General features: G+C 35.7%; 1 protein-coding gene across 1 annotated transcript; it reads right to left on the reverse strand.

The window, feature by feature from the left end:
• Window positions 1-6,964: 6,964 nt before the first annotated feature.
• On the reverse strand, window positions 6,965-13,459 carry DBF4B (DBF4B-CDC7 kinase regulatory subunit). Its single transcript, XM_087916811.1, is given in 15 exon segments — window positions 6,965-7,002; window positions 7,005-7,175; window positions 7,178-7,276; window positions 7,279-7,535; window positions 7,537-7,629; window positions 7,631-7,684; window positions 7,686-7,731; window positions 7,734-7,892; window positions 7,895-7,933; window positions 7,936-7,982; window positions 8,706-8,824; window positions 9,683-9,827; window positions 10,134-10,226; window positions 11,914-11,962; window positions 13,423-13,459. Coding segments are annotated over 15 exon segments (1,410 nt in total). The 5' UTR covers window positions 13,424-13,459.
• Window positions 13,460-13,983: the final 524 nt, after the last annotated feature.

The following is a 13,983-nucleotide window of genomic DNA, read 5'->3' on the forward strand; positions in this document are numbered from 1 at the left end:
AGGTCTCCTAGTTTTAATTAGAATATTTTCCCTGTAGTTGTTTTAGATTAGAAACTAGATTCAATTATCTTTCACTATGTAAATTCCTGGTGTTTGGAAAAGAGTGAAAGAGCCTTCAGTTGTTTCCATTCATTAATAGTACTATTGTATTCTTGTTGTTTTTATTATTTATGCCACCAACTTCATTAGAAAAGTAAAATTTGTGGGAGAAACATTTTTACTGTGAAGAACAAAAATGAATAAAAACAGACCGTGGCAATTACTGTGGCATTATTAAACAGTAGCAGACAATATAAATAGAAGCTTCTGGTAAAAGTTGCTGAATATTTCCAGAGACTAAAGCAGAAGTAACATGCATCTCAAATGTATGCTTTTGCTGTGTACAGAAAAGAATAGGTTTGGGTGTGTGTTATCATTCAGCTGAAAAAGAAAAACATGAGGGGGCAAGAAATTCACCTTGCTACACTCCTTCATTTAACCAAGTTATCATTTTAAAGTGATATCTGGACCCAGTCATTATATATAATGTGGAATTTCCATGTTAATTTCTCATACAACTGTGAGTCAAAAAGCAATGTGTCTGGCATGCCAAAGCTTCTGTGTTGAAGCAAGTGCAACCTGAGTCTTTGATTGCAGAAGAAGTTCTCAGAATATAAACTGCTAGTTTTGTATGCTTAGGCTGAAAAACAACTTCTGTCCCAGGGCAGTAGCTCTTTTGAATTCTGATGTATAGTGTACTGTTGGTTTGGTGTCAAGGGTTTCCAGTTCAATGTGTGAAGGGTGAAGGATATGTGTTTGTGTTTATTTTCATGGTCATGGTCATGATGTGCACTGAAGATGGTGTTTGATTTCGTTGTACAAGGTGCAATGACAATAAAGTAAACTAAACTAAACTTATGATTCTGTACCTCTCATTTTAAAAAAATGGAGCTTAAAAAAGAAAAAAGAAATATTTTAGGTATTGGTAACTGATGTAGTAATACTACAAGAGATGTGTTTTTCAGAGGCGGAGCTGGCGTCGCGATGATACAGCATGTGATCTTGGAGGTCTGAGATTGCTGCCGATATCTTTGCTCCTGGATGGTCCAAGTGGATCTAAACCGTCCCGAAGAGATGGTGAATGTAAAGAGCACATCCTGTCGATCCCAGGGATATCACAAAGTCCCTGGTAGATCCAGGAGAAGCTCTTTTTGCCAGCGGCAAAGAGGCAGCCATTAAAGCTGCTAAAGTTGGGACAGCTCCGAAACGAAAGAGAACGAAAGAGAAAGTGTGCCGGTTTGGTGAGAACTTTTCTTTATTTAAAGATTTGAGAGGACACCCTACGGGAAAGAAAGAATCTGTAAAAGTTTTTTGACAGAAACGGAGAAGCGGTGATTTTAAACAGGAATGTCAAAGTAATTTTTTTTTTCTTATTGCTGATGATCCTATATTTCGAAACTGAACTGGTTTTTTCCTTTTTTTTTATTCTACTCTTTTCTTTCCCCTTTTTGATTTTATAATATAATAAGCCAGAGACTCCCTTTTAGTCTTTTTTTAAAAAAATATTTTCTTCCTTTTTTAACTAATTCTTATTATACTCTGCCGGAAAAGGAGGGGGAAAGTGAAAGCTAAAAAAACTTTGTAACACTGCCAACTAGAGGCTTGGAAATACTCTACTTTTCCTTTGACCAGACAAAGCTGAGAAAGAATTGAGACTTTTTTTCAAGGACACTGCCTGTTTGATAAGATAGAGGGAAGAGCACGGGAGAGTATTATTGCAGGTGCTCTTCTGGGTTTCTATCAACAGCTGGAGTCTGGTGTTGAAACCTAGCGGGGGGAAAGGTGATATGTTTTTGGAGAAGAGAGTTATAATAAGAGCCTTGGATAATTAAACAAAGTGCAGTGTACTCTTTTTACTTTTCCTAAGTTGTGCTATCCCTCCTCATCAGCTTTATTTTATTTCATTTTATCTTTTTTTAATTTTTTTGCAATAGCTATTTGGATCTTTGGCTTTGTTGGAGCGTGTCTTTGTTTTCCATTTTTTTTCTTTGGAAGTCCAATCTCTATGCTTGCTTTTTATTTTAAAGGGAAAGCTTTAGTATTAATGTTTCCTTTTTTTAAAGGGAATAGCCTTTTTTTCTCCTTTCCTAGTATTTTTGTTTTTTCATCTACCTTTCTGGTTTATTTTTATGCACTCTTTTCTATTTGAGACCTCTCAATTGGATTAAGGTGTTGAAGAACCTGAAGAATTTTTTCTTTTTTCTTTTCAAGCCTTTTTCTTCATCTAACCACCAATTGGATTAAGGTATACAAGAACCTGAGGAAATTTGTCCTCCCCCTTTTTTTTTCTTTTTTTTATCATTACTATTTGGCTTCTTTTTTCTACTATTTTTATTTCGAACTACAATTGGTTATTTCACAATTGGATTAAGGTTTAGAAGAACCTGAAGATTTTGAATTGCTTAAAATGAGTAGGAAACTAACAGCTCCTGGTTCTTCAACTTCTACTTCCTCCTCTCCACCATCTGGAGGACAACGTTCAAAACAGACAATGTTAAAGCAAGAAAAAGAACAAGAAAAAGTGACTCTGCAGATGATTATGCAAGGAATTCAAAATATTCAAGCAAGATCAGAGAATATTGAAAAGAGAATAGAGAACATCGAACAAAGAACAGAGAACATTGAACAAAGAACAGAGAATATTGAACAAAGAACAGAGAACATTGAACAAAGAACAGAGAACATTGAACAAAGAACAGGGAAAACTAATGAAAAAGTGGAGAACATCCAACAAATGATGTTGAAGTATGATGAGAGATTCCAAAATATTGAAGAAGATAAACAAAGAGACAAGAAGATTGGAGATATTGATAATAGATTAACAGTGGTTGAACAAGATAAAAGTGGTATGTTGAGATGGGAGATGGATAGATCAGAATTCTATCTTAGATTCCAAAACGTACAGGAAGAAAAAGGACAAAATTTAGCTGAGATAATGATAGAAATACTGGCTGAAGCTTTGGAAATAACTCAAGAGAAGATGATGGATGGAATAGATGAGGTTTATCGAGTTTTCACAAGATATGCGATGAGAAATAGCTTACCAAGAGAAGTTCACATTAGATTTACAAAGAAAGCCATTAAAACGCAAATATTGCAAGTGGCAAAAGAGAAAACATTGAAATATAAAGACAAGGAGATTATGGTCTTGAAACAAATACCCAGAAGAGTGAGAGAGATGAGATGAGAATACCGATTCCTGACTAAAATGCTACTTAAACAAGAGGTGAATTATAGATGGCTGATTCCAGGAGGTTTAATGTTCACATGGCAAGAACAGAGACATAGAATTGACTTAATTGAGAAAGCAGAATTATTTTATACAGAATTTTTTGGAGGAAGAGGCAGAAAAAGAAATCTCACTAATTGAATTCCAAGAGGACTGCCAAATGGCGATTGAAAAGAGAAGGTGCAGTAGGTGGAAAGGTAGAAGCCAAAGAACAACGTGAACCAAGATCTACGAGAGCTGCTAAACCTAACTACAAAATATAACCATGGAAGAGAAAAAACTGATTACAATTAATATAAATGGACTTAACTCAGCCATTAAAAGAAGGAAAACCTTTCATAAATTGGATAAATTAAAATTTGATATAATTTGTCTACAAGAAGTACATATTAAAAAACAATATGAACAATTGTTGATACAGCCAAAACTAAGGAAAATATTTACTTCCTTGACACAATGTAAGAAAAGAGGAGTGGTTTTATATATTAAAGAGACTATCCCAGCAAAATTGATGATGACGGAAGAATACTAATGGTGGAAACAATGGACAATAATATGAAAACACTCCTGATTGCAATCTATGCCCCGAATGACAAACAAGATGAATTCTACAAAAAATTACATATGAAAATAATTGAACTGGACTATGCTAATATAGTTATGATGGGAGATTTTAACGGAATTGTAGACAATAAATTGGATTATACAGCACAGAAAACAATAAAGCAAAACAGAAAGACTCTCCCTAAATCTTTTTTTAAAATGGTAGATGAAATAAACTTAAAAGATACATGGAGAGAAAGAAATGCTAAAACTAAACAATACACCTTCTATTCAAATAGACACTTATCATGGTCCAGAATAGATATGATATGGATGTCAACAGAATTAATAACTAATATTCAAGAAATAAATATTGAAACAACTACTTGGGCAGATCACAATCCAATGACAATTAAATGGAAAGGACAAAAAAGAAGATCTAGATGGACGTTAAATAATACTATTTTAAAGGAAAAAGACTTCACACAGTGGATGGAGAAAGAATTGGCTTTTTTCTTTAGAGAAAACAAAAAAGAAGATACATCAATTCAGAATGTATGGGATAGAATGAAGGCATATGTTAGAGGCTTGATAATAGACTATACAAGGAAAAGAAATACTATGAAATGATTAGCCTCTAAGGCCTTAGAGAATGAGTATAAAAGACTTGAAAAAGAGCTACAGAAAATGCCATAGAAAAAGGAAATCAAGCTAAAAATTGATATAATTAAACATAAAATGGGTCAAATAGAAAAAGAATTGGCACAGAAAATTAGAGGTGCTAAACAGAACTACTTTGAAGACGCAAACAAACCAGGTTAGCATACAAATTGAGAAAGGAGAAAGAATCAAGGAAAATATTGCAATTAACAGATGACCAAGGCCAAGTTTGCTATGGTAGTAAAGAGAAGAAGGAAATCATTCGAGACTTCTATGGGAAACTATATATGCAAGAGAATATTGATGAGGAAAGAGTTAAACAGTACTTACAGAATGCTAATTTACCTCAGATGCCTAAAGAGATTGAAACAATGTTAGAAAGTAATATAATGATGATGGAGTTAACTGAAGCACTCAAGAAGCAAAATAATGGAAAGGCACTAGGCCCAGATGAACTTCCGGCAGAATTTTACAAAACATTACAAGAATCGTTGAATCTTCCATTGCTAGAAGTTATGAATGAAGTTATGTTAAAGAAGAAGATACCTAAATCATGGTCAGAAGCCTATATTACACTTATTCCAAAAGAGGAGGCCAATCCATTACAAATTAGAACTATAGATCTATTTCTCTACTAAATGCAGATTATAAAATCTTTGCTTCAATATTGGCAGAAAGACTTAAAAAACATCTAAATAATTTTATTCATCCTGATCAAAATGGATTTCTGCCAAAGAGACAAATTAAAGATAATATGAGAGTAATCTTGGACACCTCGGAATACTAAGAGGCACATCCTGAAAAACAAATGGCTCTGATATTTCTAGATGCACAGAAGGCATTTGATAATGTGAATTGGTGAATCATGTTATTACTGCTGGAACAGATGGGCTTTGCTAGAAAATTTATTCAAGCAATAGAAGCTATATACCATAAGCAAATGGCAAAAGTAATGATAGAGGGAGAACTGACAGACTCTATCAATATAAGAAAAGAAACAAGACAAGGGTGTCCACTATCACCTTTGTTGTTTGTGTTAACTTTGGAAGTGCTAAACAGAAATATTAGAGATGAAAAGAATATAAAAGGAATGAAAATCAAAAAGAAAGAATTTAAGCTGCAAGTATTTGCAGATGATCTGGTTTTCATCTAAGAGATGTGTTTTTCTGAAAAATGTTAGGTGCTTTATTAACAACATTACTTTTATTACTGTAGTCTTCTGTGCATGCACATTTTTTTTTTGTGAGTTAGTCTGGCTGTGGTAGATACGCAAAGCAAGTAGCAACGGACAAAAACTCTAATAATCTCTTCATCACATCAGGTATAGTGATATATATAAACTTAGTTTATAAAAGAGGATATATGTTCAGTTACATTTAAAGAAGCTGAAGAAGAAAAACATCATTAATTAAAAAACACATTGATATGCAGACACAGAAATGCTTGTAGGACTTGAAAAGGATGGGCAATTGAAATTAGATAATTGCAAAATGTACAAGCAGCTTTTCTACTTCCACTTCCCTCTATTAAAAGGCTCAGACATAATTGTCTTCAGAGGAGGACAGGAGGAAACATAAATGTGCCCTATTCCAACCTGGTTGATAAGTGCTGTTCACAAACCCTTGTGATGGCTTTACCTTCTTAACACTGTTGTAACAAAGGAGTGGGAAAAATATTACTGTAACTACTTTTTCCCCATAATAAATGAACAAGGCAATATTCCCATCAGGGCATCCAATTAGGACTATGGTAACAATCCTAATAGAGGTACCTACATAGATGAATATTCTTGCTTAATTTCTGAAAAGGCTCTACCTCCCTCTTTTACACGCAAAGATATTTGGGGGTCTTTGAATAAATACAGTATGAATTCAAATGATCCCACCCAAAATGGCAGATCGCTCCTTCCTGCAACAAAGGTAAAGAAACTCGGGGTTTTACATGAAGACTTCATATACAGATAAAAAAATAGGAAGCCAGAAGTTGATGAGAAAAGTCTAACTAGGGGCCATTTTTCAGGCAATTCTCAACTCTAGTAAAGGAAGTGTCAACCTTGAAGCTGACCTGACAGAAGTTACCTTGGAAGCTTCAGTGTTGCCGCACTGCAGCTGAGGGATAGGGAGGGGGGATTTGCGATAGCTAGGATTTTGTAGCCAAAACAAAATACTTTCTCTTGGGAACCAAGGATATTCTCATACCTGGTCAGAAGAAGGAGGAGTGATGTCACCAAGCAACCAGTCAGTGCCATGATGGACCATGTGACGAGTGACTGTTTTGAGAAAGTGACAAACTTTTACTTTTAATTAAGTGAAAACTGTGGGACCTTCAGAGTCGGTTTTCATCAGATCTGTGCCAATATGATATATCCAGTAAATCTATTCTTTGAGGAATCTACCTGCCTCAGAGTTTTGCTTGCTATGGGTCTATTACTTGGAACCCTCACAAGAAGTCCTTTCTATCTCCAGAAGGTTGCTCTGCTCAATTAAGCTATCCCTACTCAGATGTCTATCAGAGTACAAAACAGAGATGAATTCATGGTTACTATCTTTCAAGCTAACACAGATCCAGGGCAATGTAGCATCAATTGGACTCTCCGAAGATGGGATGGAATGCACCTGCCAGCATCCAAAGTCGTTCACTAATTCAGATATGGAACCCTTTGTTTCTGAAGAAAGACTAGTTAGTGGGAAAGAAAGGAAAGGCCGGGCCCTGAACCTGGTTGCTGTGGCAACATATTCTGTGCTAATTCAAATATATCTATGCAAGGTGAGCAGCATTTGAGCTCACAGTACACCAGTTTCGGGGTATTTGTTTGTCCTCATGGAATCTAGATAGGCTGCTTAATGTACTATCAATGCTAGAAAAGCTGCAAAAATTGTGCATTTTCCATTCCTTACAGGGAGAGATTGCAGCTACCTCCTTCTGGTCTAGCTGTTGCATTGGGTTTTTGAGATAGCTCGTGTCTATAGCAACAAGCTTACAAGACTGACAGTGGAAGACTTTCTGAGGTAACTGTGGGGGAACACAATAAGAGCTGGGGGTGTATGATGGAATTGCAGGCAAATTGACTAGGAAATAAGTGTCCTGTTGTTTCAACTTGTTGGTCTGTAGGGAACAAATTCTTATTAGGCAGGCTTTTATCTGATATCAATGTGTCCTTTTTTCACCAGTCCCTACTGCCCATAAGGGTGCTTGAGTTTGCAAGGTAACATTTGTTGGGGATTTTCCCTCCTGAGGAGAAATATCAAATTTGCATTCACCAAGGTCTTTATGCAAGTGTCTGCAGCCACTCTGCCTTTTTCATGGGTGTCAGAGGCAAATGGTACTAATGTGGCGGTCATCTCTATGGATGTTACTGTCAGGTGAAATAAATTCTGCTCTTTAAGCAAGCAAGGTAGATTCTCCAAGCTAACAAGTTGATCTGCTGAAAAAGTATCTGACTTTCCACTACCTGACCTGAAAATGTTCAGCAGCCTCCATTTCAAATTCAGAAGAAACAACATTGCACACACTGAGAAGAAAAAGAGCTAGATACCAATGTAATGCTTTACACTATCACAAGTTCTGCCTATGTTATTGTGCTGCATTGCAACAAAAATAATACTTAGCTTCTACACAAATTAGCAAGACTTTCTTCCCACTGGGCTCGAACCAGGCATTACCATGGAATAAACCTAGCAGTTTGGTCACTAGGAATTAGAAACAACAGATAGCAAATAATCAATTGATCAATCACTCAATCAATTATCAAATTCCTCTAGTCCTGTTTTACTATTCTTTCCATAAAATCTTGTATTTACAAATACACAAAAAACACAGGCGAGAGAGAGAGAGAGAGGGATAGGGAAGGACGGAGAAGGAGAAGGAGGAGAGGGAGGAGAGAGAGAGAGAAGGAGGGAGAGAGACAGAAAGAGAGAGAGACAGACAGACAGAGACAGAGAGAGAAGGTTACACCAAATACGTATACAGAATTTGGCCTTTATTGTTGCATAATCTTGATTTGAAGAATAAGAATCCTTAATTCGCTTTCAAAAGCAGGATAAAATCTGGACATAATTTCTCACTGAAGTTCTACTCTTGTCTATCTCTCTCTTCTGCCTACATGTTTTACTAGTTGTAGCAAAGAAGAAATCTGAAGAAAGCAGGAGGAAACAACCTATTCAATAAGCAAAAGGAAGTCAGAAATTATCATTCTTTGATACTCTTCTTCTCTACCTTTGAATTATACTTATACCTCAGCAATGGAGTGCAGGAAGGCACAAAGTCACTGCTCAGTTGGGAGATGATGCTATCTAAGAAAGCATAGTGGATAAAATCCAGGAGAAATTCCTGATGTTGCCTACTTTGAAGATGCTGTGAAGACAATGCCATCAGAAAGTTAACAAATGAACAAAATTTGTAGATGGGAAAGACAACAAGAATATTAAATATTAAACCAAAGCGAAAACACCTTGTTCCATTGCATTAGACCTACGACCCAGACAAAGGAAGGAAAATTCTCCTGTGAAAAGGCAGGTAGAAAACCTTGAGCACTTGGAACTTAACTGATAAAGCAAAACAATTGAACAGGCAATTTTTTAAAAAGGCAAGAGTTTAATCAAGTTCTATTTAAATTGCATGCATGCATTCATTCATTCATTCATTCATTCAATGAATGCAATTTAAACGGCATTCATTCAAAGCATCTCAAAATGGGCCAGGTTTTCAGGTGTCATTCTGTTACCAGGATGTCCAGCAGCTCATTCTTTATTTGAGGAATATAAAGTAAGAAGATACAAAGGAAAGTGCCAGATTTTATAATTTCTGAAGCAATAAATATAGAGATAATCTCCCACTAGTCTCAAAAACATTCAATATAGTTCTACCTCAAGTAGATCTGCACTGTAAGGCAAGGGAGCAGTAAAACTCCCTGCCTTGGGAATTAATTGAACATTTGGGTAATGTTTTTTATGTTTTTTATTTTTATCCAATGTTTTAGTTTAGCTACTGTATTTGACTTATTTTATGATGTAATGTAATTAAATTATTTGCATAGTATTTGCAACATATTACTATATCAGTCAAAAGAGCTGTTAGCGGCAACAATTTTAACTACATGAAATTCAGTTTTTATGTGCCTGGTCCAGGAATGACAGATGTTGTCATAACTCGGCATCTCAATAAAGCCTAGAAATGTCTACGGCAATTCTAGATGACAGGGTGCTTTCTTACCATCTGTAAATCTGTGAAATCTTCTCAACAACACTCACAGTTGCCTTTCTGCACTTTGGGCATGATAAAGAAAGATCTTGGTTTACTGGTTTTGGATTCTCTGCGAAGAGATGGAAAGAGTCATGTATAAGAATTTCCATTTTCCCTCACATAAATCCAAATCTCTACCTTGATTTTGTTCATTACAACTATGAACCAACCTCACAGGTTTTTTGCGCACAATCTATGATCCTCATCTAGATCCAAAGCTACTTTCTGAACATTAAAAGAGGGAGCTCCTCTTATCAAAATTTCTAATTTTTTCCATCGGAGCACATAGTGAAGGGAAAACACTACAGGAACTTGCCAGCCTAGCTTCTAAACCACACATGAAGTTTGGGTTATGTTTATTGTGTTTAAATCTTTCCTAAATAGATTTTATTCCCTCCCCAATTCCAGTAAGTATACTTACTTTGAATTGGATTCAAATATGCTACATGTTCTTGATAATGGGAAATATAATCAAGGAAAATTCTTGAACACTTTAAGAAATGGTTGGAATTGCCTAAATAAAGAAGAGAAAAGTAACTGAATCGTGGGGAGAAAATTAGGAACAGCCATTGAGGAAGCATTTCCCCCAGCCATGATGAACTCCATAAATGTTAGACCAACTCCCAGTCAGCATACAAGACTTCCAATTGGAAAAAAGAGATGGGAAGAAACAAAAGAGGTCAGTCAGAGAATGCACAATCCTGTTAAAATTCTTGAATGTCTTGTGGCTTACAATATTCTGAAAAAGGTATAAACATTTAGTTTATTCTTGTTTTAAAATAAATTTATATAGAATAAAAAATGCTGGGAATGGTATTCTTCCAGATAAATAATTAAGTAGCTAAATTATTATATGAAATATTTAATTTCTAGTGTAGATAGCTAGAACTTAAACATTTCATGTAATAATTTTTATATTTTATTTGGATGGTAATTCCAGAAGGTAAGCTAAGAAATTGCTGTTTGAAACTCTACGGATATTTGTACAAACCAGTTAGTGAGATCAACTAAAATGAAAAAACATTAATATATAGGACACAGCCAACTCAAATTTACTTTTTAGCTAACTTAGGTGAGACAGTAAATGGTTTAAATTAGTTTCTGGCTACAGAATTAGCTGGATGAAATCAAAATGACTGGGACTCACTCTAGGCAGACAGGTGTCTTTATACATGTAGTTTATCTATAGTTTAGTTTATCTATCTAAATGATTATGACCATTCTGTTCTAGCTGAACATCAATTATGAAAATATATGTTACAGCCAGCTTGTAGTGGTTAGGGTGCTGGCCTACAAAATCAGAAGATTGTGAGTTCTAGTCTTGCCATAAGCATGAAAGATGGCTGAGTAATTTTAGTCTGTCATTCTCTCTCACCCCAACCCCTCTCACAAAGTTCTTCTCATGGAGATAAGGAGGAGAAGATAGGAATATTATATATGTTAACCACCTTGACTTACTTATAAAAGTAATAAAGATGGGATAAAAATTTAATAAAAAACAAATCTTCTGTAATCTCTTTTAAATTACTGTACATAATGCATTATATGTAGGATAGCCTTTGATAAAAGATCAAAAACTATGGTTAAATAAAACTGTAGCAATAGAATGACTATATGTAACAGGATTTGGATTTTTATTATGATGTTTCACTGAAGCTTCACTATTCAGTTATTTCTTCTCTGTTTCAAGGGATTGTTTTGGGCACTAAAGGTCCCTCATCAGTTTCTGCCCAATCATTAAGATCACTTTTAAAAATCTTCCACAAGATTTCCATCTCTTCAAATGTCTGAAGGCCTATTAGATGAAAAAAAGTCAGGATAAAAATGTCTATAACTTGTCAAAAATTAAAGCTCTAAAACCAATTGTAATTCCAGAGTTACTGGCATTAAAGAGAATTGTGCTTTTAATTACAGGAGATAATCATAATTATCTTAAAATAAGAGATGATGAAAGTAGTGGACAATTTTAATCTATGAATCAGATATGGCTCATTAACTATCCAGTCTGTTGAAACCTGGAAAGAACCTTTCACCACTCTCACCCTTGTAAAAAAAATAATTTGCTTTGTGCCCTTCTAGACTTGTAAAAAATGGACTGGGGGTTAATTATGAGAAATGTGGACAAATTTGTTCTGTGTTAGGGTGTTTTATGTATTCAAATTTAGAAAGCCAGAAATGATATTCTACTATGCTCCCTTTACCTGCTATGGTCTTCAATTTCCACACATTTCCACAATTTCCTCTGCATCACTACAAGAAATAAAAGATAAAGAGTGAAGAGGGAGAAGCCATTTTTGGCAGCTAATATAAGAAACAACATAGATATCGCTTTTCAGTTTTGGTTTGGAACAAGGATTAAAGGAAATCAGAAAATCCAAACTCTACCACTTCTATTTAAAATTAAATAATGACCTCTCTTAGGCTGGGGATTGTTGCTAAAGCAGCCAATTCTGCAAGAAACAGCTGAGCAAGTTAGTGCAGGTGACCGTTACTTAAACACTGTGCAACAAGATGATTATTATATTAACACAACAGTCTGTCTCATGAGTAGGCACAGTGCCAGCACTAAGGCAATACAGCATTGTTAGTGAGCGGGACATTATCCAGGGCTGGCAGCCACAATAGCATATCTCCAGAGAACAGGAGATGGGCCTCAGCTTTGTTAGGCATATAATGAAAATCCATCAGCAGATTCAGATATTAAGAAACATTTAAACATTTCCCAGAAGAGGTAGCCAGTATAGTAAGGAGAAGCAAGATAGGCAAAGCCAATGCTAAAATATCCAGTAATGAAAATTCCAGTTTCTCACTGGCATTAAGAATGGACTTAAGTCTCAGGTGAATAAACTGCCTTAAGTCTATTCAGAATTAGTTCTCACAAAAGGTTCTCCAATCATTTTTCCTGCTTGTTGTCACCAAGTCTTTTCTTTGGTTATATCACTTAACTGAATTGGTGTTTTTGACTTCATCTATCCCCTTTTCTTGCTCTGGTGCCAAGGCAAAGAGTGTTTGTTTAAGATTTATTGTCACTGTACAGTTATCATTTCATTGCCAGCCAGTCACTGTGACAGGTCAAAATGATCTGGCAAGGTTTATATTTTCTGTGAGAAAAAAACAATACAACTGGCAGTGGGGAGGAGCCTGACCATGAATTACAATCTGATTGGATCCAGTTGGCCTATTCCTTAACACTCTCTCTCTCTCTCTCTCTCTCTCTCTCTCCCTCCCCCCACTCTCTCTCTCTCCCCTCCCTCCCTCCCTCCCTCCCTCTCAGCAGTTGTGTAGGTTTGTTAGAGTGGAAAAATAAATGTGGCACAGCATTTCAATTTTTCAGCAAATATGGAGAAAGCAGGTGGCTTTTCTTATTCCAGGAGACACAGAACTTTGTTCTGAAGGAAAAAACCTTAGAGTGACCGTGATTTTTCATTCTCCCTCTTTCTGTACTTCTCCCAGTCATAGTCCCAACCTCATGCAAGAGTACCAACTTTCTTGACCTCATTTTGGAAGCAGTGGTCTTCTGAAGCAGTGTGTTTTCTTTCCATTTCAAAAAGAGGGGAAAAAAAGCATTGCTGGGGAGTGAGGAAAAGGATTAGTTTTGAATGAAATTGCTTCCCTCTGAAGCCTTTTCTCACTTTTCTCATTTAAGCACAGAGTATATCAAGATGTGCAACCAAGTCATAGTGAAAATTCAGAACACTTTCTCTACTCACTTTTTACAAGTAGGGATCCAGAAGCAAGCGCTTTCTCCTAAACTAAGAAAACATATTAAGATAAGGCAAGATTCTAAACCAGAGCAAGTTTTTAAAAAATGCAAACTATACATGAAATATGAATGTTTGTTATGAGCCACTCAGAGTCATCGAGAGCCAGGCAGTATACAATTTAATACATTAATAAATTGTACTACATGGGAATAATGAGGATCATTCCCATGTAGTATATCTTTATGATTCCTTGGGTCAGTCTGGGCATAGAGAGCTTATGTGGCAGAAAATGACTGCCAATATACTGGTGAAGGTTTTCAAAGATGGTGGCAGTACTGAGCTTCAGGTTCAGTGACTTGTCTAAATGACAGATTTTGCCAACAACTGAGGCTGGCATCTTCAGAAACAAGCAGTCTGCAATGCAAATCCCATGCAATTGAACAGGGACTGATTTGGTTCCTGTCTTTTTAGTCAGTTAGGTTACTAAGTATCTGAATTGTGGCCTATGCTCCTTTGTCTCCAAAGCCATGGAAGAGATGATGATCCAACTTTGTTCTCTCCAAATCA

The sequence above is a fragment of the Pseudonaja textilis genome, chromosome Z (genome assembly GCF_049901715.1).
Source record: "Pseudonaja textilis isolate UNSWEBS1 chromosome Z, rPseTex1.2, whole genome shotgun sequence".
Classification (NCBI taxonomy): domain Eukaryota; kingdom Metazoa; phylum Chordata; class Lepidosauria; order Squamata; family Elapidae; genus Pseudonaja; species Pseudonaja textilis.